Source organism: Salvelinus namaycush, chromosome 15, assembly GCF_016432855.1.
Source record: "Salvelinus namaycush isolate Seneca chromosome 15, SaNama_1.0, whole genome shotgun sequence".
Taxonomy (NCBI): Eukaryota; Metazoa; Chordata; class Actinopteri; order Salmoniformes; family Salmonidae; genus Salvelinus; species Salvelinus namaycush.
The window spans coordinates 5,632,598-5,659,274 of record NC_052321.1 but is presented as its reverse complement, the minus strand read 5'-3'; the positions used below and the strand labels follow the sequence as shown (position 1 = coordinate 5,659,274).

The window sequence follows — 26,677 nt, the reverse complement described above, 5'->3', positions numbered from 1 at the left end:
AAAACTACTGAATGAGCCGAAAGATGTGGTATGATTTATTGATTTTGATGATATTACTGAAATCGTGAAAATAAGTTTGTCTTGCCTGTCAGTACTCGTAAACTACAACACAACATGTCAATCTAACATACTACTAAAACCCAACACAGTATTTCTTGAAGCTTAAAGCTACTGTATATTCACAATTACCAAAGTTTGAAACCGTAAATGATTCAATTTATTATAACTATATTCCAAAATGAGTTTACCAAAGTTGAGACTTAACTATTGAACAAGAACCGATCAACTCAGATTTAGATTAGAGAGCCGCTTTCTTGTCTATTCAGTTGTGAGACAGCGAGTGCCTTTTCAACCGCACTTAAAACGCGCACAGACTCAAGGTCATCCACACTGGTGCTGAGCGATTAGTGCTTTTTGAGGTCACTTCACGTTTCAGTTCGATAAAAAAGAAAAAAATCACGGTTTTCAATTTCGCAAATTTTTTAAAACTTTAAATGCGTTATGAAATAATGACATAAATGATTTTAGGGCAGGTTGTCAGTTCTATCTTTACCCGTTAGAGTAAAGACATCGGCAGCTGTTCTAGCGTTAAACAATTGCAGCCATGGTTGTCAACAGCCTTTTGGCTATTGTAGTCTTTTGACTGTTGACAAACCGGAATCTCTAAAGTTGTCCGAAGTGAGGCATGCAACTGTGCCAGCGCCTGACCCAGAACGAACCCGGAAAAGGGATCACGAACCCGTGATCTTACCGCATTTGACCACTTCCTGTTTTTGCTGTTTAACAGGAAACCAGACTTCTAGGAAATCAGTTTAAGAAAAGATTGTCTATTAAATTGACAAGATAGTCAAGTAACCGCTCTAAATATGGAAATACATGTCCTCAGATGGAAGACAGGCAGAAGGCGAGATTTGATTTGATCAGGTGGGACTATTCTAGCCAATGAGAGGACAGATACGCCTGTGAGCAGCAGGCTATGGAGATATACACTGTATATAGACATAATAGGACATTTTAAATATCTTTATTTTTTTAACTTTTGTGAGTGTGATGTTCATTTTTGTATTTATTTCACATTTTTATCTATTTCACTTGCTTTGGCAATGTAAACATGTTTCCCATGCCTATAAAGCCCCTTAAATGGAAAATTGAATTGATAGAGGACTCATCTTTTGTATCTGTGCCATTATGGTGTCTGACAATATGGGCAGCGCCATTGAGGCGATCTCCATTTTTAAAGTAGGAAATGTTGTTCTTCTTCATTGGCTGATTGCTCCCAACTCATAGGAAACCCCCACCCACTGTACTGCTTTAAAATGGTGGAAGCCCTCAATGGCAATGTCCATGCTAAAACAGATTATATCCATGACCAGTCCTCTCTCTATGACAACCGGCACAAGATATAGTCGTTTTTTAAAAGTTGCCGAAATGCCACTTGCCTCTACTTATATCAGTGTATTCGTAACAACTCAACCATTACAAAATGTATATTTGATAAAATAAGCCTCATGTAGCAAATTCGCAATACATTTTTCTGTTACCAAATTCAACGCTCATTTGCTTCCGTACAAAAATTCTTTACTTTGTGCGATTATTTTTGTGGACAGATTTTGACTGGTGTGAAACCTCTTGCTTACCTCTTCCTCTCTGTTTTAAAGCTACCTAATCACCAGACCACCATTTCCTGTGTCAAATGCAAGGTGGTGGTTCTACGACCAACAGTAAATACACCAAACCTGTAAGTCAGTTTTTTTAAATCCACATTTTTACAGTACCATTATACTATTTGTAATGTTTTATTGATGTTCCTGATTGTTTTGGTGGCTGCTGTGGTGTGTCTGTTCTTGGTAATAAGAGGGGAACCCAGTGTGAGGAATATGTGAACCCTTGTTTGCTTACGTTCTGTCCCGCTCTCTTACATCCTGTTTACCCAGTTATCGGATAAACACACCCATTTAACCTGAACATCACTGTTGCTATGTGATTTGAATCAACACTATTGTGTTTCGTGATCTCAAGCTTTAATATTTTGTGATTCCTCACCAAACCATGTTTTAGGGACCATCCGCAGTAGAAATCTGACTGCCTACATTTTCATCCGATTCTACATGTAAAATCTGTGAGTACTCGGTTAGAAATTATAGCCAGCACTGTACTCTGTTCAGAGGTGCTAAGTACTCTCGGCCAGCAAACGCTATTGGTGTGTCTGAACCCTTAGATTTGAGGTTGGTTCAGGGGTTTGTCTAATTAGTTCCATTGCGGCGCATATTCTCATCTGATATTTATGCAGACAATGTCCTAGTTATCGGCACCCCAAAAAGGCTGCATGACTCTGGGTTGGTTTTAATCGTGTTCCAAGCACTTCTAGATGAACACACGATGGCAACATCCTGTGTATTCATGGTATGGATGTAGGAGATCTGAAAATGAAAGTAGCCCTGTTTTGTGGTAGTGCTATAGGTCTAGGGGGTGTGTAAGAAATATATTTGCTATTTTCACAGCTGGAATTATGAGTGCAATAGCTGGCGGTGGTGTGAAAGAGCTGGGTTTTAATGAATTAGCAAGTTGTATGTGTGAGGAAGGCTTGGCCACTCACTGGCCAATCAATTAGTTCCATGGCTTAATTCTGCATGTGTTTGTCTCAAGTTCTGTAGGTTACTGACGGTCTTTGCTTTGTCATCAACTCCAGAACCAGAATATTCTCTTCCTGAGCCCGGTTTCCCAAAGCATCTTAAGGCTAAGTTCATCGTTAGAACCTTCGTAGGAGCAACGTTAAATCTCCGAGCTGTTTCCAAAAAGCATTGTTATTAACGTTGCACTTGAAATGCTCGTAATCTAACACCTTCCTCAGACCACTCGTAGAAAAGTGTGTCGTTTGATGCTTTTTTGCCCTCCTGTGTCACTTTATACACAGATCTCCACTCAACATAGAATCACATGGTTTATCCGTCTTTGTGACCATGATAACTTCAGAACAAAGTTGACTACAAATACAAAGTTGACAATATATTTGTAAATTATAAAAAAAACAAGCATTGTATACAAATATGCTTCAAACAACTTAAAGCTTTGACTGAGCTGAGAGGGAGCTGACCCCCTGAAGGGGTGGAATGGCCAAGAAACCAGAAGTGGCTGGGGTGTAGGTTTTAAGCATAGCCTGAAGGTAGGGATACAAGAGGGGCGGTTCCCTTGCTGCTCAGTAGCAAGCACCATGGTCTTGTAATGGTTGGGGAGAATGGGCTCGTGGTAATGACTGGAGCGGAATCAGTGGAATGGTATCAAACACGTGGTTTCCGGGTATCTGATGCCGTTCCATTTGCTCCGTTCGGGCCATTATTATGAGCCGTTGTCCCCTCAGCAGCCTATGCTCGCCAATCCAAAATGGGTAGATTTTGGGAAGTGTGTTACCAAATATCTGCGCTATGCTCAGGAAAATGAGAAAATGCCTCAAAAGGTGGAGGTCTTCCAGTGACACTGGAACTTTGTTCTTTTCCTTTCACTTCACCAGAGGAGCCAGATGGAGAGGAAGAGAGAAGGGGGTTGTGGCCATAGATCTCCACTGTAAGTTGTTGTGTGTGAAATCAACAAATACAATCTTGGTCAGACTTTTGGCAAGTCAAGATGATGAAAAATACCATATCTTTGCTCTGCTCTACTGTGTCAATTTCCAAACTAAATATATATATATTTTTTTTAAGGAATGGATCATGAATTGTCTACCCGTATCTAATAATCATTTAAAATAGCATGCAGACACAATGTCGGTCCGATTCATTAAAGGTACACTATGCAGAAATCACTCCGCCATGTGCTTGTTGCTGAACTTTGAATAGTTTGCCTAATTTCAGTTTGTGACAAAACAAACTCGCCCCATCTAAACCGCTTTTGAATACATTTTCCATAACCCAAAATATTGTATTTTCAGTTGTTTGAAGTTGGTGTACAAAACCGAAAATAAAAGATACAGAAACTGAACTTAACAGGAAGCATAATAATAATGCAGATAAAACAGATCTACCACTTCTTAGACTTGCTTTCAATAATGTGTTTTATTTCATCTTTATTTAACAAGGCAAGTCAGTTATGAACAAATTATTATTTACAATGACGGTCTACTCCGGCCAAACCCGGACGACGCTGGGCCAATTGTGCGCCGCCCTATGGGACTCCCAATCATGGCCGGTTGTGATACAGCCTGGATTCAAACCAGGGTGTCTGTAGTGACGCCTCTAGCACTGAGATGCAGTGCATTAGACCGCTGCGCCACTCGGGAACCCTAATAAGAATGACAGCTCTACTGTATAATGAAAATGTCTATTTGAATTTGGTCAGGTCGCCCAAAAAGTGAACAGTGAACTCACATGGCCAGATCAGCAAAATACGAAACTGTGATAAATCTGACATTTGCACACTGACGTTTCTGTGCTCAAATCCATGCTTGTTTCTAAATGAGGGCCTGTGTGTGTTTAATATAATAACAACCGGCCACTATCAGTATAATGATTAAATCAGGGCTAAAGCTATTGATTGTGTTGTGGTTCGGGGCAAGGAGACATGTTGGAGGTAGGAATGTTGTTTTAAAAAAAATGCACATCAATGTCCCTTTTCATTATATTACTCATTACATTGTAATTATTCATTAAAATACACTGCTCAAAAAAATAAAGTGAACACTTAAACAACACAATGTAACCCCAAGTCAATCACACTTCTGTGAAATCGAACTGTCCACTTAGGAAGCAACACTGATTGACAATAAATTTCACATGCTGTTGTGCAAATGGAATAGACAACAGGTGGAAATTATAGGCAATTAGCAAGACACCCCCAATAAAGGAGTGGTTCTGCAGGTGGTGACCACAGATCAGTTCCTATGCTTCCTGGCTGATGTTTTGGTCACTTTTGAATGCTGGCGGTGCTTTCACTCTAGTGGTAGCATGAGACGGAGTCTACAACCCACACAAGTGGCTCAGGTAGTGCAGCTCATCCAGGATGGCACATCAATGCGAGCTGTGGCAAGAAGGTTTGCTGTGTCTGTCAGCGTAGTGTCCAGAGCATGGAGGCGCTACCAGGAGACAGGCCAGTACATCAGGAGACGTGGAGGAGGCCGTAGGAGGGCAACAACCCAGCAGCAGGACCGCTACCTCCGCCTTTGTGCAAGGAGGAGCAGGAGGAGCACTGCCAGAGCCCTGCAAAATGAACTCCAGCAGGCCACAAATGTGCATGTGTCTGCTCAAATGGTCAGAAACAGACTCCATGAGGGTGGTATGAGGGCCTGACGTCCACAGGTGGGGGTTGTGCTTACAGCCCAACACCGTGCAGGACGTTTGGCATTTGCCAGAGAACACCAAGATTGGCAAATTCGCCACTGGCGCCCTGTGCTCTTCACAGATGAAAGCAGGTTCACACTGAGCACATGTGACAGACGTGACAGAGTCTGGAGACGCCGTGGAGAACGTTCTGCTGCCTGCAACATCCTCCAGCATGACCGGTTTGGCGGTGGGTCAGTCACTATGACTGACCCACCGGGCATTTCTTTGGGGGCCGCACAGCCCTCCATGTGCTCGCCAGAGGTAGCCTGACTGCCATTAGGTACCGAGATGAGATCCTCAGACCCCTTGTGAGACCATATGCTGGTGCGGTTGGCCCTGGGTTCCTCCTAATGCAAGACAATGCTAGACCTCATGTGGCTGGAGTGTGTCAGCAGTTCCTGCAAGAGGAAGGCATTGATGCTATGGACTGGCCCGCCCGTTCCCCAGACCTGAATCCAATTGAGCACATCTGGGACATCATGTCTCGCTCCATCCACCAACGCCACGTTGCACCACAGACTGTCCAGGAGTTGGTGGATGCTTTAGTCCAGGTCTGGGAGGAGATCCCTCAGGAGACCATCCCCACCTCATCAGGAGCATGCCCAGGCGTTGTAGGGAGGTCATACAGGCACGTGGAGGCCACACACACTACTGAGCCTCATTTTGACTTGTTTTAAGGACATTACATCAAAGTTGGATCAGCCTGTAGTGTGGTTTTCCACTTTAATTTTGAGTGTGACTCCAAATCCAGACCTCCATGGGCTGATAAATTTGATTTCCATTGATAATTTTTGTGTGATTTTGTTGTCAGCACATTCAACTATGTAAAGAAAAAAGTATTTAATAAGAATATTTCATTCATTCAGATCTAGGATGTGTTATTTTAGTGTTCCCTTTATTTTTTTGAGCAGTGTATATTCACAAAAAATGCATGTTGCATACCGAAGTGTAAAACTAAATTACACTCCAAATCACATTGTCAGATGTTTTCAGACCTCTGATGTACAAAACTCAGGTCTCAAAGTGCAGGTTGGCATTTATTGTCATGAATCTTGCCCTGGTGGCCGTGCTGCAGTGGTCACTAGCTGGCACACAATCTGATTTTAAACCTTACCCTAACCTTAACCACACTGCTAACCCTAATGCTTAAACCTAACTTAAAATGTACGATGTAGTCAATTTTGACATTGCAGCTGGCCCATTTAGTGGGAAATCGCTCAGTTTTGCCTCCAGGACAATATTCATGACAATAAATATCAACCACAACATTGCAGAATGTGATTTTTGTAGTGTAATGTACCTTTTAACTTGAAGTGGCATTCCTCAAATTGCAATTCGACATAGCACAAAACAGAATCCAGATGGAAAATATCTCCAGTGTGTCAACTTCAAATGGAATGAACCTAGTGTCTTTGTTTTTATCAGGGTCCATGAGGAGAGACCCGGCTCCCCTCTACCCAGCTGTGTATCTATGAAGAGTGAAAATTCTATATATCTGCCTATAGACTTCAGTGGTGGAGACTTTACCCATGAACAAAGGTACAGTAAAACAATATATATATATATGACTATATATTTGGAATGAATGAATTACACTAAAATCGAAGTCACATAGTCACATTTTTTCAGTCATCCGATGTACAAAACAGCAGTGGTGGAAGAAGTACCCAATTGTCATACTTGAGTATAAGTAAAGATACCATAATAGAATATGACTCAAGTGAAAGTCTCCTAGTAAAATACCACTTAAGCAAAAGTCTAAAAATATTTTGTTTTAAATATACTTAAGTATCAAAAGTAAATGTAATTTCTAAAATATACTTAAGTTTCAAAAGTAAAAGTATAAATCATTTCAAATTCCTTACATAAAGCAAACCAGACTTTGCTATTTTCTTTTTTTTTAGCCAGGGGGCGCACTCCAACACTCAGACATCTTTTCCAAATGAAGCATGTGTGTTTAGTGAGTCTGCAAGATTAGAGACCACTAATTTCCTGTCCTGCTAAGCATTCAAAATGTACTGAGTACTTTTGGGTGTCAGGTAAAAAAGTATATAATTTTCTATAGGAATGTGGTGAAGGTAAAGTAAAAGTTGTCTAAAATATGAATAGTAAAGTACAGATTACCCCCAAAAAACATCTTGAGATGTACTTCAAAGTATTTTTTACTTAAGTACTTTACATCACTGCAAAACAAATGGACTCAACTTGACATAGACTCTGAAAACCAGACCACTGGGCATAAACTGGTTCAATCAACGTTGTTTCAATCTAATTTGTCAACGTATTGTGACGTGGCATCTACGTGGAAAATATATTGGATTTGAAAAAATGTATCAACTTTTTTTTGAGGGTGAAATTTCAACCACAGGATTATGTCATCAGGGTAACCAAATTTCAACATAGACAAACCTTACATAAAATATCTTCAATGTGTACCTTTAAAACAACGTCAGATTTTCAACGTTTTATCTACCATCAGAAAAAAAAACAGTAGGTTGGGCTACACCTCCTAGGGGGAGAACTGATCTATAGCTACCGTTTGGTCTCCCACCCAAGGCTTTAACCCTTCCCAGCCCTGCTTAGCTATGATAGGTTGTCCCTGACCAATACCAACGTGGTATCGTGAGAATGATTGTTGAGAGAGCTCTACTTAAAAACAAAATGGATTCACTGTTGTCTATTGAAGTCATCTCAAAGGGTTTAACAGAGCAAAGGAAATGTGACCATGCTTTATCAATCATCAATGATGCTATTTAGGCTAATATAGCATTTACAAAGCCATCAACAAGCAATTGTTTAAATTCAACGCAGAATTCAACAACAAAAATTGTCTATAGCATAAGCCTAGGGTTTCAAGCTCTGGTTGATTTTAAAATTGAATGATATTTAGTGATATTGTGTTTGTCAACGCAACCAGATATCAACATTTAAAGGAGATGTATCTTCTGCTTGGATAGTTCCATCTGTACCACTGACTTAGTCTGGCTGTAATTCTAGTTTTTCTACAAATGAATAATTGATATGTTGCGTTCACTTCTCCATTGCAACCAAAAATCGAAGTTAAAGAATAGGACTAAATCAAATCAAATTTGTATATAAAGTGCTTTAAAACATTTATTTGATTTAGTCCTATTCTATAACATCAATATTTGGTGAAGGGGGAGACGAACTGGAATTAAAGCCAGACTTGCAGAAGATACATCTCCAAATGTTGATATTTGGTTGCGTTCACAACCAAACACAATTTAATATTTATTTTCTAAGACAGTAAATAGCCTAAAATTAAGGCTGTTTTACAAACTAATGTAACATTCGACCTTAAAATGAGTAAAACATCTATGGCCACATTTAGAGGTGACTGTAACTATACATGTCTTCTTATGTAATCATATAAAGCGGCATGTTCAAGATAGCATGCAAAGGTCGCCACAGGTCAGTGGAGAACTTCACATTGCTGTAATAATCTGTTAGAATCTCAAACGCCATTGATCACCATGCAGTCCTGGTTGTTTGGTTCTGCTATTAGATGAAGCAAAATATCTGACATTGTATTCCCATTTTAACTTTGCTGTGATTTTAAATGGTTGAAAGCGCAGTGATAAAAATGTGGGTGACAATTAAACCAAAAATCTGACATTGTTTGTGCATTGGAATATGGTTGTGCTTTTAGATGGTTGAAAGCAAGCTGATAACACATTGGAAATGCAACTAACATTTTGTGTGGGTGAATATAGCTTGTAATGTCATTGATCAATGTTTTAACTAAATATTACTCAACTATCCACGTTAACATGATGTCGGGTACCCAGTGGCAGGACTGGGGTCAATTTGAGTTTGAAGGCAGTCAATTCAGGAAGTCAACTTAAGTAACAATTCAACATTAGAAAAAAGCCGATATATTTTCAATGACTGAGGAACAGAAGCTATTTATTTAAGTTTTTTACTTTATTTTATTTTATTAAAATCACTTCCTGAATTGACTGCTTACAATTTTGAATTGACCCCAGCCCGGCTGGAAACATCTGACAATGTGATTTTAGAGAGAAATGTTCCTCTACAGTAAAGTGGTATTCCTTAAATCCCAGTTTAACATACCACAAAACAGCATCCAGATTTTAAAAAACGATGTTTTTCCATGTATGAATCTGTTATCCAATGTGTTTCCATAGGCTAATAGCATTAAGGCCAAATCCAATGTTTCAACAACTAAAATCTCATCAGTCTACAGACAATGCCCCATAATGACAAAGCAAAAACAGTTTTCTTGAAATTGTTGCTAATATATATAAAAAAAAAAAAAGAAACTTATTTACATAAGTATTCAGACCCTTTGCTATTAGACTCGAAATCGAGCTCAGGTGCATCCTGTTTCCATTGATTATCCTTGAGATGTTTCTACAACTTGGAGTCCACCTGTGGTGAATTCAGTTGATTGGACATGATTTGGAAAGGCACGCACCTGTCTATATAACGTCCCACAGCTGGCAGTGCATGTCAGAACAAAAACCAAGCCATGAGGAATTGTCCGTAGAGCTCCGAGACAGGATTTTGTCAATGCACAGATCTGGGGAAGGGTACGAAAAAATGTCTGCAGCATTGAAGGTCCCAAAGAATATGGTGACCTCCATTCTTAAATGGAAGAAGTTTGGAACCACCAAGACTCTTCCTACGGCTGGCCGCCCGGCCAAACTGAGCAATCGGGGGAGAAGGGCCTTGGCCAGGGAGGTGACCAAGAACCCGATGGTCACTCTGACAGAGCTCCAGAGTTTCTCTGTGGAGATGGGAGAACCTTCCAGAAGGACAACCATCTCTGCAACACTGGGAGACTAGTCAGATTGAGGGGAAGATAAACAGAACAAAGTACAGAGAGAACCTTGATGAAAACACTCATGACCTCAGACTGGGACGAAGGTTCACCTTCCAACAGGTCAACGACCCTAAGCACACAGCCAAGACAATGTAGGAGTGGCTTCGGGACAAGTCTCTGAATGTCCTTGAGTGGCCCAGCCAGAGCCCGGTCTTGAACCCGGTCAAACATCTCTGGAGAGACCTGAAAATAGCTGTGCAGCAACGCTCCCCATCCAACCTGACAGAGCTTGAGAGGATCTGTAGAGAAGATTGGGAGAAACTTCTCAAATACAGGTGTGCCAAGTTTGTAGCGTCATACCCAAGAAGACTCGAGGCTGTAATCCCTGCCAAAGATGCTACAACAAAGTACTGAGTAAAGAGTCTGAATACCTACGTAAATGTGATATTTCAGTTTTCTTTTTGCAAAAATTTCTAAAAACCTGTTTTTGCTTTGTCATTATGGGGTACAATTTAGAATCCGTCTGTAACGTAACAAAATGTGGAAAAAGTCAAGGAGTCTGAATATTTTCTGAATGCACTGTATACCTACAAGGGTTCTGAAATTCAAAATCAAATAGCTAAATGATTCATGGTATGACCATCATAAAACAATTCTTAACATTGTCAAGTATTTAGGGTAAGCAAATTGGCTTGCCCCGGAAGTGATGTGTAGAGTTCCAGTGACAAGGGGATTTTGAGATATCTATCTATTTTTGATGCTAGAAAGTGATCAAAAGTATATTGTATAGATCAATAAAAACAAAGAAGATAAATACCTTTTATTTTTTTACTAGTACAGTATAATCGCTGTTCGTCAGTTTTATGTAATTGGTGTTACCACCTTGAAAATCACATATTACAAAAATATACGAGGGCTTTAGCATTTTCTCCAGTGTGCAAATTGTTACCGGGAGAGGGGTCTGTATTAAAGAAAATGATTAGCTAATCACACCCTTTAGTATGTCATAAATATTTGTGTTCTATTGATACTATGCTTTTTCTAAATCCAAAATGTAATTTAGTGTTACTCAATTTAAATAAAGGGAAATAACAATTTGAGCCAAATCAATTAATCATATAACGTTTAGTAAATACTTTTTTAAGCATTGATGACCTTAGATTTTTGTATTTGTTGCCTCCATTTCAGAAAATCCTAATTTACCTAAAATGTCTCATTGGTGTTACCATCGTTGGTGTTACTACTGCTACTGATGGCACAAGGTTATCATATTGGTAAAAAAGTATTTAAAGTAATTAAGCTTCCACAAAATCTTGAAAAATTAAGTACATTTTTTCCAAATTGCCATGCCTAAATGCCACCATAATTCAAGAAAGACCTACATGTGCAGAGCGTAGGGTTGTTTAGTGCACAGGAAAGGGTATCCTGAACACAGGTCTCACAGCCACTCCATATATACTGTATAATAGGCCATGGTTGCCTGACATTTGTTTTCATGATTAGAGTCAAATGATAACTTATTTTTCTAAACAACTGAAAGCTAAAAATGTCCTGCAAAAAAAATCTGAATTGCTTCTTCTTTTTCAGAACAATTGGTGACCAAGAGCAGAGGTTAGAGTCAGAGATTCCGAGTGGTCAGTACACTTGTTCACTGATTGGCCAGCTTTAGTCCTTTCCTGGTATCAATTCATAAGGAATGGATCACTATGATTGTTTAAATTAAATAATTAATAAATAATACATTGTTTTAAAGGGATGTTTCTCTCAAAATACAGCTTAATGATTTTATTTCCAACTTGTCTTGGCTGTAGTCGAATCCCCAGGAAAGTTGTTGTGTGTATTTCGATAACACTTGATAGTGTCTCGCGCTCTTCACGCCGGCAAAGCTACGACACAGTGTAGCAGCTTAAAACCTACTGTTGTCGTGACGCCCTCTCCTATATTACTGTAGTCTGATCACGTCTCCTCTCCTGTATTACTGTATTACTGATGAGGGCTCCTCTACTGTATTACTGACGACGTCTCCTCTCCTGTATTACTGTAGTCTGACGACGTCTCCTCTCGTATTACTGTAGTCTGACGAAGGCTCCTCTCCTGTATTACTGTAGTCTGATGAGGGCTCCTCTCCTATATTTTCTCTCGTCCCGACTCCTGGGTGCTGCTTGACTTTCGCGCTCTACTCTACTGTCACCCAGCATTCTGCAAACTGAAGTGAATTTCTCAAGTATGGAGCAGAATATTCTGCTCATATCTGGCCAATGTAGGGATCTGTAATTATGTGAATGTATGTTTGCGCGCAAGCAAATGATCATGTAAAATGTATTTATGCAGTGAACTTGTTTACTCGCTCAGATCAGTCAAATGGAAAAGTTTGATAAATCAGACGTACACTTTTGTGCTCAACCACCTCTGTGAACAAAATACTTATCCAAAAGCCAAAAATAGCCAAGGTAAGTGGACAAATCATAAGAGATTTATATTTTGAGTGGAAGATCCCTTTAATTAACCTCTATACTGCTAGAGCTAACGAATAAAAATGAGTTATCATCCTTCACAGTGTTTCTAATGTTGAGAGTCCTTATGTTATGTGCATGTTATTCCTCCTAATACATTTATTAGACCACTGATGCTGAAAATGATGAATGTAACTGAACATAATGGTTTCAGGATTATGGAAAATGTATTTGTAATTTGCATTCTTTAAATTGAGGGGTGTACACTACACTTTAGTAATTATCAGGGAACATTGGAATATCGGTCAAACTACATCTATAAAGTTAAGGATTTTGCTATTTATAATACTTGTTTCATCAAATAGATGAACTTCCTCTGGTGTACCGACTCAAATCTACCCTGAAGAAGAGACATGAATGCATATTTGAGGGAATAGCTAAACAAGGCCACTCAACACTTCTCAATAAGATCTACACAGAGCTCTACATCACAGAGGGTGGAAGCGGAGATGTCAATAACGAACACGAGGTGAGACAGATTGAAACAGCTTCCAGGAAATCAGCAGCACAAGGGACACGAATCAAATGTAACGACATCTTTAAACCCTCACCTGGACAAGACAAACCTATCAAAACTGTGCTGACAAAGGGAGTGGCTGGCATTGGAAAAACAGTCTCTGTGCAGAAGTTCATTCTGGACTGGGCTGAAGGAAAAGCTAATCAGGATGTACAGTTCATATTTCCACTTCCTTTTCGGGAGCTGAATTTCATGAAAAATAAAATAATCTGTTTGAATGAACTTATAGATCACTATTTCATTGAGATTAAAGAATCTGGAATCTCCAACTTTGACAGCTACAAAGTTATGTTTGTTCTTGATGGTCTGGATGAGTTTCGACTTCCTCTAGACTTCAAGAACAACGAGAGCTGCTGTGATGTCACACAGTCAACCTCCGTGGATGTGCTGCTAACAAACCTCATCAAGGGGAATCTGCTCCCCTCTGCTCTTGTCTGGATAACATCCCGACCAGCAGCAGCCAATCAGATTCCTCCAGAGTGTGTTGACCAGGTGACAGAGGTACAAGGTTTCAACGACCCACAGAAGGAGGAGTACTTCAAGAATAGAATCAGTGATGAGAACCTGGCCAGCAGAATCATCACACACATTAAGTCATCAAGGAGCCTCTACATCATGTGCCACATACCAGTCTTCAGTTGGATTACGGCCACTGTTCTAGAGAGACTGTTGTGTCAGGCAGAGAGTGGAGAGATGCCCAGGAATCAGACTCAAATGTACACACACTTTCTGGTATTTCAGACCAAACAAGGGATTCAGAAGTATCTTGAAGACCATGACCGAGATCCACACTGGGATAAAACGATAATTCTTTCTCTGGGAAAACTGGCACTCAAACAACTGGAAAAAGGCAATCTGATCTTCTATGAGGAAGACCTAAGGGAGTGTGGCATTGATGTCAGAGAAGCATCAGTGTACTCAGGAGTGTGCACACAGATCTTCAGAGAGGAATGTGGGCTGTACCAGAAGAATGTGTACTGCTTTGTGCATCTGAGCATTCAGGAGTTTCTTGCTGCATTATATGTGTTTCTCACATTCAACCAAAGCAGAGAGAATCCACTGGTCAAAAAGAGATCTTCATTCAGGGACCATGAATCATCAATCGGACACAAATCTACGATCGACTTCTACAACAGTGCAGTAGATAAAGCTTTACAGAGCGAGAATGGACACCTGGATCTGTTCCTCCGCTTTCTTCTGGGCCTTTCACTGGAGTCCAATCAGACTCTCCTACGAGGCCTACTGTCACAAACAGGGAGCAGCTCACTGACAAATGTGGAAACGGTCAAATACATCAACGAGAAGATAAGGGAGAATCCCTCACCAGAGAAATGCATCAATCTGTTCCACTGTCTGAATGAGCTGAATGACCACTATCTAGTGTGGGAGATCCAAAGCTACTTAAACTCAGGAAGTCTCTCAGAAGCCAAATTGTCACCTACAGAGTGGTCAGCTCTGGTCTTTGTGTTGCTGACTTCAGAAGAGGAGCTGGATGTTCTTGACCTAAATAGGTTCTCCAGATCAGAGGAAGGTCTTCTGAGGCTGCTGCCAGTGGTCAAAGCCTCCAGAACAGCTCTGTAAGTACCTATAATGGTTTCATAACTTGGCTGGGTGTGTTAGACTTAATATTTTGGCCGTTATGTTTGAAAATGTTCACATTATGTTGATTCAATTTCAATTGATGTTCTATTCAGGTTGAATAGATGTAAACTCACAGAGAGATGTTGTAAAGAGTTGGCATCAGCTCTCAGCTCAAACTCTTCACAACTGAAAGAACTGGACCTGAGTGACAATGACCTGCAAGATTCGGGAGTGGAGCTGCTGTCTGCTGGACTGGGGAATCCACAGTGTAAACTGGAAACACTGAGGTGAGTTATTTACATTGGCCCTTATCAAATGAAGGTGCGCTGATATGATCATAAAGTGGATTTTCCTACCCAAATATTGCGATGTAAGGGTGTGTAATTATGTTAGTTTCATGTCGCATGCAGGTAAACATTGAACTCTGATTTAACAATCAGATCCGTCAAATACGAAACGTTGATAAATCAGGCACCTTTTGTTGGATCTGAACCACTGCCACTGGTGGATTACGAGTCCTGCGTATCACACTATTGCCCCTCGCAACCAACCTCCTTGCACTGCATTTCCTGTTTTGACTCTTTACGCGTTTCCAATAACTGCTGCTTGAGGCCACAGAATATTTATCTAAAAACTGTGATTCCAAAAAGATGAGTCAGGAGATTTGGTCAACTCAACTGATTAATCAGGAATGAGCAAGTTCAGCTTTACTACAAGGACCCCTTCATGTCCTCATTACATTTTGTGCATTAACTCTACTTTTGATATATTTAAACAAACAATATTGGAATCACCATGGTCACAACCGTAAACTATCAACTCCATTGGCCTGATAGACTAAGATCAAATTTGAGTTTTGCTTCAAATATGTTACATTTAATTAGATTCAAGAGTCATAAAACAACTGAGGAAAAACTAAATTGCTACTGTGTATACCACATGAATGAAGAAGAAAATGCAATTTTTGTCAACTCCTTAAAACATCAACACAGTCAGATTTTAGTCTAATGTCAACTCCGTAAGACATCAGCATCACCTCCGTAAGACATCAGCATCAACTCCGTAAGAAATCAGCATCAACTCCGTAAGACATCAGCATCACCTCCGTAAGACATCAGCATCAACTCCGTAAGACATCAGCATCAACTCCGTAAGACATCAGCATCAACTCCGTCAGAGTGCTGAAAGATCTGATAGAATAGTTATTTTTTTATTGGGGATTTTCAAATGAATAATTTTACAAATTGGATTTTTAGATGCAGAAAATATGTTTGTTTTGAGTATCTGTTGTCAACTCTGTCAGTGGCTATTTGTCAACTCCGTCACTGATTGCTAACCCCCTTCAGATTGATTTTGTTGTTCTATTGAATATATAGAATATTTTCTGCTAAAATATTTACAAAATCACTGTTCTGCAACATATACTTAAACAATTGAAGTATTTTCTGTGCTAGACATAAGAGATAGTGTCTGCTTTAAATGTTGTACTATGTTCTAAATCTTTAAAAATGTGCCAAAATGCTAACAAATTAACCCTGAAGCATTTAATAGTACTATAAAACAAAACAAATAAGATTGGAGTTTTGTATTACATATTTGAATCATCTAATATTAGAATTAAACAATCAATATTAACAACATTTTAAATATATTTTGATAGACCAAAGTATCAGCTATCATACCATGTAAAGGAACGACCTCCTAATTTTATAGAAAAAAATAAAACACATAAGATGCAAACAACTGGATTTATGTCAACTTAGTCAGACACCATAAAAGGCTTTTCATTTTTAGTCCAACAAGTGTTAAGGCCTTAAGAGAAATGTTGATTGTCCCGTCTTTCAAACAGCAACTTTTTCTCTCAGCCTCATGGCAAAATATGTAAAAATACATGAACAAATTATCTTTTGGCATTTATAAAATTGTACCAAAACTTCCTGTTTCCATTACAGCTTATGATTATTTTTTATACTGTATGACTTTTCTCACATAAAAACTGTGAATGGAAACGTGGTTAATGAGTAAATTGTTATGCCTCTGAAGTGATAATGGCCTGTTACTTTGGCTTCTAAGAGTTTCATGAGTAGAATCTAAGTAGTGGATGATTTGTATCCAATTTGTTCTGTCCAACTTGTTTCATTTTAGGTTGAATAGCTGTAAACTCACAGAGAGATGTTGTGAACAGTTGGCCTCAGTTCTCATCTCAAACTCAAACCTGAGAGAGCTGGATCTGAGTGACAATGACCTGCAGGATTCAGGAGTGGAGCTGCTGTCTGCTGGACTGGGGAGTCTGCAATGTAAACTGGAGACACTGAGGTGAATTATTGGAGCACTTGAGTTTACAACCATATTTACTTTGGCCTTCATTTATTAAATGAATGTGACTGTTCATAAATTGTTAACATGAACAATTACGTAATAATAATAATATTGCAACTACTATCTAATTAAAAATAAATAATAATAGTAATAATAATATGGCATATGTGTCACGATCGTCAAAGGGACTGAGAGAGGACCAAGGCGCAGCGCGTGGAAAGTACATCTTCTCTTTATTAGAAGAAGGAAAAAACCGAAACAAAAAACAACAAACAGACGAACGTGAAGCTAAGCAAGAACTAAGTGCATACATGCAACATAGAACATCGACATAGACAATTCCCCACAAACAGCTAAAGCCTATGGTTGCCTTAAATATGGCTCCCAATCAGAGACAACAATAACCAGCTGTCTCTAATTGAGACCCAATTCAGGCAACCATAGACTTTCCTAGATACCTACACTCAACCATAGACACAGCTAGACTTCTATACTAAACATGAACCCAACTACTCTAATAAACCCCCTAAACTTTACAACCACCCTAGACACTACAAAAAACACATACATTCCCCATGTCACACCCTGACCTAACTAAAATAATAAAGAAAACAAAGAATACTAAGGCCAGGGCGTGACAATATGTTGCTGGCTTCAAGGCAAGCAACACTGAAGCATGCATGAGAGCATCAGCTGTTCCGGATAACTGTGTGATCACGCTCTCCGTAGCCGATGTGATTAAGACCTTTAAACAGGTCAACATTCACAAGGCCGCGGGGCCAGATGGATTACCAGGACGTGTACACCGAGCATGCGCTGACCAACTGGCAAGTGTCTTCACTGACATTTTCAACATGACCCTGACTGAGTCTGTAATATCAACATGTTTCAAGCAGACCACCATAGTCCCCGTGCCCAAGAACACAAAGGTAACCTGCCTAAATGACTGCCGACCCGTAGCACTCACGTCTGTAGCCATGAAGTGCTTTGAAAGGCTGGTCAAGGCTCACATCAACAGCATCCTCCCGGATACCCTAAACCTACTCCAATTCGCATACCGCTCAAACAGATCCACAGACGCACCCCACACTGCCCTTTCCCAGCTGGACAAAAGGAACACCTACGTGAGAATGCTGTTCATTGACTACAGCTCAGCGTTCAACACCATAGTGCCCTCAAAGCTCATCACTAAGCTAAGGACCCTGGGACTAAACACCTCCCTCTGCAACTGGATCCTGGACTTCCTGACGGGCCTCCCCCAGGTGGTAAGGGTAGGTAACAACACATCTGCCACGCTGATCCTCAACACGGGGGCCCCTCAGGGGTGCGTGCTCAGTCCCCTCCTGTACTCCCTGTTCACCCATGACAGCATGGCCAGGCACGACTCCAACACCATCATTAAGTTTGCCGATGACACAATTTGTTTTGTCCAACTTGTTTTCTTTTAGGTTGAATAGATGTAAACTCACAGAAAGATGCCTGATCACCGACAATGATGAGACAGCCTATAGGGAGGAGGTCAGAGACCTGGCCGTGTGGTACCAGGATAGCAACCTCTCCCTCAATGAGATCAAGACAAAGGAGATGATTGTGGACTACGGGAAAAGGACTGAGCACACCCCCATTCTCATCGACGGGGCTACACTGGAGCAGGTTGAGAGATTCAAGTTCCTTGGTGTTCACATCACCAACAAGCTATCATGGTCCAAACACACAAAGACAGTCATGAAGAGGGCACGACAATCCTATTCCTCTCAGGAGACTGAAAAGATTTGGCATGGGTTCTCAGATCCTCAAAAAGATATACAGCTGCACCATCGAGAGCATCCTGACTGGTTGCATCACTGCCTGGTATAGCAACAACTCGACCTCCGACCGCAAGGCACTACAGAGGGTAGTGTGTACGGCCCAGTACATCACTGGGGCAAAGCTTCCTGCCATCCAGGACCTATATACCAGGTGGTGTCAGAGGAAGGCCCTAAAAATTGTCAAAGACTCCAGCCAGCCTGGTCATAAACAGTTCTCTCTGCTACCGCACGGCAAGCAGTACCGGAGCTCTAAGTCTAGGTCCAAAAGGCTGCTTAACAGCTTCTGCCTCCAAACCATAAGACTCCTGACCAGCTAGTCAAATTTGAGATTTTAGGTTTCAACCGCTGTGTCTTTGTGAGACGCAGAGTAGGCGAACAGATGATCCCTGCATGTGTGGTTCCCACCGTGAAGCATGGAGGAGGAGGTGTGATGGTGTGGGGGTGCTTTGTTGGTGACACTGTCAGGGATTTATTTAGAATTCATGGCACACTTAACCAGCATGGCTACCACAGCATTCTGCAGCGATACGCCATCCCATCTGGATTGCGCTTAGTGGGACTATCATTTGTTTTTCAACAGGACAATGACCCAACACACCTCCAGGCTGTGTAAGGGCTATTTGACCAAGAAGGAGAGTGATGGAATGCTGCATCAGATGACCTGGCCTCCACAATCACCTGACCTCAACCCAATTGAGATGGTTTGGGATGAGTTGGACCGCGGAGTGAAGTAAAAGCATCCAACAAGTGATCAGCATATGTGAGAACTCCTTCAAGACTGTTGGAAAAGCATTCCAATTGAAGCTGGTTGAGAGAATGCCAAGAGTGTGCAAAGCTGTCATCAAGAATCTAAAATCTAAATTCTAAAATATATTTTGATTTGTTTTGCACTTTTTTGATTACTACATGATTCCATATGTGTTATTTCCTGGTTTTGATGTCTTCACTGTTATTCTACAATGTAGAAAATAGTAAAAATAAAGAAAAACCCTTGAATGAGTAGGTGTGTCCAAACTTTTGACTGGTACTGTATATATTTACAAGTATCTTCACATAGGGATGTTTTTATTAGTTAAAACACAAACAGTTTGTTCTTAACATTAGAAAAAGGGCTTTCTTAAATTCACTGTTGATTTTAATGCCTGATCTCGACGGGTAAATGATTCCAGTCAGTAGGGCCTTTGTACTGTATCTGAAAGATCATTCTCCAACCTCATAATGTTGTTGTACAGTATGTGGCACTGTCTGTTTTTCAGTATATGCAGGTCATTATTGTGTAAATGAGAATTGGAATGTGGAAAGGGTTCTACATGGAACCAAAAGTTTTCTACCTGAAACTAAAAAGGGTTCTCCTATGGGAACAGCAGAATAACCTTTTTTCTAAGAGTGTAGTGAAGATGAGATCAACTACATTGCCTACCTTGTGAGTTGGAGGGGACTGGGAAAGGGTGAGGTCAAAAAAAGGAAAGAAGTGCAAAGAACTGAGTCGAAGGTGTCGGGAGGTTGAAGTCTCCGAGTAGGGTCAGAGGTCAGCCATGGTCGGGGAATGAGCTATGCAGTATGTCCAACTCATCAATGAATAAAATACAATTGTTCACAGACTAGCAGACCCCCTAAATATGAGATGATCCTACCCCATTATCCATTTCCCTGGGCATGATAGGAGGACGTCTGCACTCTTTAAATATCCTTTATACCAAATCATGTCTGTTCCAGGTGCGTAGGTATTAAAATTCTGGAGGAGATGGAGATCCACACACTGTCAAAAAAGAGAAATGCCTAAATGCTGTATAAATGTAATTACTTCAAAAATGTATTTATATTATAGGCTACGTGGATGTAACCTCACAGAGCATTGTTGTGAAGCACTGGCCTCAGTTCTTAGCTCAAATTCCTCATGCCTGAGAAAGCTGGACTTGGGTGTGAATGACCTGCAGGATTCAGGAGTGAAGCTGCTCTCTGCCGGACTGGGCAGTCCAACCTGTAAACTACAGACACTGAGGTCAGTATTACTGGCGTTATTGAAGAGCAGAACCTTGTTGAATATCTTAATTTAGAATATTTATTTGAAAGCTTTTGAAATAAATATATTTTCAGGGAGTTCTGGTGTTACACTGTGCAAATACAGGTGAATTTTGATCCAATTTGTTTTGTCCAACTTGTTTTCTTTTAGGTTGAATAGATGTAAACTCACAGAAAGATGTTGCGAAGAGTTGGCCTCCGTTCTCATCTCAAACGCACACCTGAGAGAGCTGGATCTAAGTGACAATGACCTGCAGGATTCAGGAGTGGAGCTGCTGTCTGCTGGACTGGGGAGTCTGCAATGTAAACTGGAGACACTGAGGTGAATTATTTAGCAACCTGACTTTACAACTATATATTAACTTTGGCCCTCATTTATTAAATGAATGTGATTGATCGTAAAATGGACATTCGCTTATTTCCACGCAAGATTCTGTATTTAACAATATCAACGTGATCATATAGTGTGTTCGAATGAATCCCACGTCTCCTCTGAGATGTGCGTACAGTCAGTTTTACTGGTGAACAAGTGAGCGTCTGTACATAGAATATCAAATTGTTACTGTCACCTCTTGATATATCTTCTCTGATCTACTGTTCATACAACAGTGGATTCTTAAAACATTAAATGATAATTATATGGCTACTACTGTAATAAAAATAACAATTAAATAATAATAATATGGCATCTACTGTCTAATAACAATAACAATTAAATAATAATAATATGGCAACTACTGTCTAATAATAACAATTAAATACTAATAGTATGGTAGCTAATGTCTAATGATAACTATTAAATAATAATATGGCAACTGTCTAATTACAATTAAATCATAAAATAACAACGTCTAATAATAACAATTAAATAATATTAATCATAAAAAATGAAAACTTAGATTAAAGCATAAAGGTTCTCTCGAGTGGCATAGTGTTCTAAGGCACTGCATTGCAGTGCTTGAGGCGTTACTACAGACCCGGGTTCGATCCCAGGCTGTGCCGCGACCGGGAGACACACGAGGCGGCACACAATTGGCCCAGCGTCGTCCGGGTTAGGGGAGGGTTTGGCCTGCTGGGATGTCCTTGTCCACTCGCGCTTTAGCGACTCCTTGTGGCGGGCCGGGCTCATGCACGCTGACTTCGGTGGCCAGTTGTATGTTGTTTCCTCCGACACATTGGTGCGGCTGGCTTCTGGGTTAAGCGAGAAGTGTGTCAAGATGCAGTGCGGCTTGGCAGGGTCGTGTTTCGTAGTACACATGGCTCTCGCCCTTTGCCTCTCCTGAGTCCGTACCGGAGTTGCATCGATAGGACAAGAATGTACCTACCAATTTGGATATCACTGAAAAGTTTAAAAAATAAAAGCATAAACATTTTTACAACTAATAATAGGCCTACAACTAATATAAACGACTGCTACAACTACTCATACAACTGATATAAACTACTGCTACAACTGATATAAACTACTGCTACAACTGATATAAACTACTGCTACAACTGATATAAACTACTGCTACAACTACTACTACAACTAATATAAACTACTGCTACAACTACTAATACAACTAAGTACCTTTTTATATATACATACATATTTACAAATAGCTTCACATGGAGATCTTTTTATTAGGTAAAAATACAAAGTTTCTTCTTAACATTTAAAAAAAGGCTTTCTTAAATTCACTGTGTGATTGTAATGCCCTGATCTCCATTAGTACATTTTTCCAGTCCGTTTGGCCTATGTACACTGCCTTCAGAAAGTATTCACACCCCTTGACTTTTTCCACATTTTGTTGTGTTACAGGCTGATTTTAAAATGGAGTAAACTGAGATTCTGTCACCGGCCTACATACAATACCCCATAATGTCAAAAATGAATATTTTTTTCTTGAAAGGTAAAACATTTATATAAAATGAAAAGTTGAAATGTCGTGAGTCAATAGGTATTCAACCCCTTTTGTTATAGCAGGCCTAAATAAGTTCAGGAGTAGAAATGTGATTAACAAGTCACATTAAGTTTAATTGACATGATTTTTGAATGACTACCTCATCTCTGTACCCCACACATACAATTATCTGTAAGGACCCTCAATCGAGCAGTGAATTTCAAGCAACCATAAAGACCAGGGAGGTTTTCCAATGCCTCACAAAGAAGGGCACTTATTGGTAGATGGTTTAGAAGAAAATAAACAGACATTGAATATCCCGTTCACCATGGTGAAGTTATGAATTACACTTTGGATGGTGTATCAATACACCCAGTAACTACAAAGATACAGGCGTCCTTCCTAACTCAGTTGCCAGTAAGGAAGAAAACTGCTCAGGGATTTCACCATGAGGCCAATGGGGACTGTAAAACAGTTAGAGTTTAATGACTGTTGTAGGAGAAAACTATCACAGCCAAAATTGTAACTACAACATTGTAGTTACTCCACAATACTAACCTAATTGACAGAGTGAAAAGAAGGGAGCCTGTATATAATTATAATCCTGTTTGCATTAAGGCACTAACGTAAAACTGCAAAACATGTGGCAAAGAAATGTATTTAATGTTCTGAATACAAAGCGTTATGTTTGGGGAAAATCCAACACAACACATCACTGAGTACCACTCTTCATATTTTCAAGCATGGTGGTGGCCATTTCATGTTATGGGTATGAATGTCATTGTTAAGGACTGGGAAGTTTTTTTAGGATAATAATAAATGGAATAGAGCTAAGCACAGGCAAAATCCTAGAGGAAAACCTAGTTCAGTCTGCTTTCCAACAGACACTGGGAGACAAATTCACTTTTCATCTGAACAGTACAATAACTTTAAACACAAAGTCAAATATAAACTGGAGTTGCTTACCAATAAGACAGTGAATGTTCCCGAGTGGCCTAATTACAGTTTTGACTTAAACCGACTTGAAAATCTATGGCAAGTCTTAAAAATGGCTGTCTAGCAATGATTCTAATATGTATTGATTCAGGGGGTTGAACACTTATCTAATCAAGATATATTAGCGTTTTTTTTTTATATATATATTTTTTTACAAATGTTAGAATTTCTTCCACTTTGAAATGTATGTATTTTGTGTAGACCTTTGACAAAAAACAACAACAATTATATCAATTTGAATCTCACTTTGTAACACAACAAAATGTGGACAAAGTCAAGGGGTGTGAATACTTTCTGAAGGCTCTGTATATGAAAGATCTTACTCCAACCCCATGATGTGATTGCTGCTGTTGTTGGAGTAGTTGTATGTATCACTATGTTTCTCAGTGTAGGTAGTTATTGCAAATGTGAACTGGTTTATCTGGTTAAATAAAGGTTAAATCATTCAAATCAAGTAGCCGATCTGGGTCTCTGACTAGCGTAGCGGCTAGTGGGCTCTCCCTGGCTACGGTTCAACATTTATTTGCATGTAATTGTAGCAAATGTCAAATATATCGTCCTGAATATGAAACAATTTGTTTAGAAAACAAATAGCCCTGTAAATAGTTGTCAAGATGTGGGTGTAGCTGGTGCATTGGAAGTCAGGCGCAGGAGAGCAGAGATGAGTGGACAAGGCACTTTACTGAGGCAACATCATAAGAATAGAACGCAATCGCGTCACAAAAACAAATGCTCTCAGAACAGGTGAGGCAGCACTAAGTACAAAATAACAAGGTACAAAGTACAGGCTGTCAAAAAGCGCGGGTGTAAAATAGAACCCGACGCAAACCAGCCGGAAGAGTGCCAACCTGACAATCAACAATTACACACACAGACATGGGGGGAACAGAGGGTTAAATACACGGCATGTAATGAGGGAATGAATACCAGGTGTGTGGGAAAACAAGACAAAACAAATGAAAAATTAAAGGTGGATCGGCGATGGCTAGAAGACCGGTGACGTCGACCGCCGAACGCCGCCCAAACAAGGAGAGGGACCAACTTCGGCGGAAGTCGTGACAATAGTTCCCTCCTGATACCCCTAGTGTTAGTGGCTGCCCCCAATACATTACAATTCCACTTCATTACATTAGCCACTAAGATGTAGCTTTTTTAAAATATTTTTTTTAGGCTGAACCGATGTAACATCACAAAGAACAACTCAACTCTCAGCTCAAACTCATCACACCTGAAAGAACTGGACCTGAGTTACAGTCAGCCAGGAGACCCAGGAGATCTAGGAGATCTAGAAGACCCAGGAGACCCAGGAGTAGAGCTGCTCACTGCTGCCCTGGAGGATCCTCAATATCATCTCAAAACAGTCAGGTAAAACAGTTCTGTTTTTAATCTGTCAAATGTAAACAAATGTACAATATACAATAAGGTTTTCAGAGTCACTTCATGTCCTTGTGCTTTTCTTGCAGTGGCCACGGTGAAGAGTTTTTGCTGTTTCAGAGATGTAAGTTATTTGCTGTTAAATCAAGCTTTTACGTCTTGAATAGGGCAAATTACTAAGTATCCAAAAAGTATGAAAAAACAGCACACTAGTGAAGGCGGACGGCCAACCATGACTTCATTCCATTTGTCATTTTTCATTGCAGAGTGTATGAAGGAACAACACATTTTTTTCATGTAGTTTTTATCAGGCTTATTACGAATGAAGTCGGTCGTCCGTCTTCACTCATGTTTTGAAAATTGTTCTGGATACTTACAGCGCATTGCATAATGACTTTTACATACTCTGTTCTTCCTTGATTAGCCTCAGTAGTTGCATGTGAGCTAACACTGGACCCGAACACAGCAAACCGACATCTCTCTCTGTCTGAGGACAACAGAAAGGTGACGTGGGAGATAGAAGAACAACTGTATCCTGATCACCCAGACAGATTTATGGACTGGACACAGGTGCTTTGTAGAGAAGGTCTGACTGGGCGCTGCTACTGGGAGGCAGAGTGGAGCGGGGATTTGGTTGATATAGCAGTAACGTATAAAGGAATCAGCAGGAAAGGAGTGGGGAAAGACTGTGGGTTTGGATTTAATGACAAGTCCTGGAGAATGTTGTGCTCTGATCAGAAGTACAAAGCCTTGTACAATAATAGGTGTACTTTCATACCTGTCCCCTGCTCCAACAGAGTAGGAGTGTATCTGGACTGGCCGGCTGGCACTCTGTCCTTCTACAGCATCTCCTCAGACACAGCAACTCTACTGCACACGTTCCAAGCCAAATTCACTAAACCTCTTTACCCAGGGTTTAGGCTTTGGGTTGGCTCTTCAGTGACCCTGTGCCATGTAGACACCAAAGCCTTCAAAGAAACACAGTCATAAGTTTGTCATGATAATTGTGACGGCCACACATTTGATGTGTTCAGTGAAACATAATACCAATTAGTGGGAAAAAAGATCAGAATTTGTCTGCCTAACTAAACGCAGCCATTGAGCTGCACGTTAAAAATCAGTTTACTCATGCAGTTTAAAATTCACTTTGCATAACACACCAAGCTTTAAAAGATGCAGTGTTTTCAAATATCCCCAAAAATATTTATTAAAAGAGAACTTGCCCAAGCTTCCCCCATTTCTCCTTCACCCAAATCCAGATAGCTGATGTTCTGAAAGAGTTGCAAAATCTGGACCCCTACAAATCAGCTGGGCTAGACAATCTGGACCCTCTCTTTCTAAAATGATCTGCCGCAATTGTTGCAACCCCTATTACTAGCCTGTTCAACCTCTCTTTCGTATCGTCTGAGATCCCCAAAAATTGGAAAGCTGCCACGGTCATCCCCTTCTTCAGAGGGGGAGACACTCTAGACCCAAACTGTTACAGACCTATATGTATCCTACCCTGCCTTTTCTAAGGTCTTCGAAAGCCAAGTTAACAAG

The 26,677-nt window shown here is 40.2% G+C and overlaps 1 protein-coding gene across 1 annotated transcript; it reads left to right on the top strand.

Moving 5' to 3' along the window:
- The first annotated feature begins 1,685 nt into the window (after positions 1-1,685).
- Positions 1,686-26,453, top strand: LOC120060145 (NACHT, LRR and PYD domains-containing protein 12-like). The gene is made up of 11 exons (XM_039009249.1): positions 1,686-1,738; positions 6,738-6,851; positions 11,707-11,753; positions 12,938-14,726; positions 14,844-15,017; positions 16,876-17,046; positions 20,686-20,859; positions 21,031-21,201; positions 24,932-25,126; positions 25,225-25,259; positions 25,560-26,453. The coding sequence occupies exons 2-11, from the start codon at positions 6,784-6,786 to the stop codon at positions 26,123-26,125; spliced, it is 3,390 nt and encodes a 1,129-aa protein (XP_038865177.1). The 5' UTR covers positions 1,686-1,738; positions 6,738-6,783; the 3' UTR covers positions 26,126-26,453.
- The last annotated feature ends 224 nt before the right edge of the window (positions 26,454-26,677 follow it).

Coding starts and splice junctions, on each gene's coding strand:
- LOC120060145 (XM_039009249.1), top strand. CDS start 6,784: ATGAAGAGTGAAAATTCTATATATCTGCCTATAGACTTCAGTGGTGGA. Junction 14,727..14,843: donor AAAGCCTCCAGAACAGCTCT/GTAAGTACCTAT, acceptor TGTTCTATTCAG/GTTGAATAGATGTAAACTCA. Junction 15,018..16,875: donor TGTAAACTGGAAACACTGAG/GTGAGTTATTTA, acceptor GTTTCATTTTAG/GTTGAATAGCTGTAAACTCA.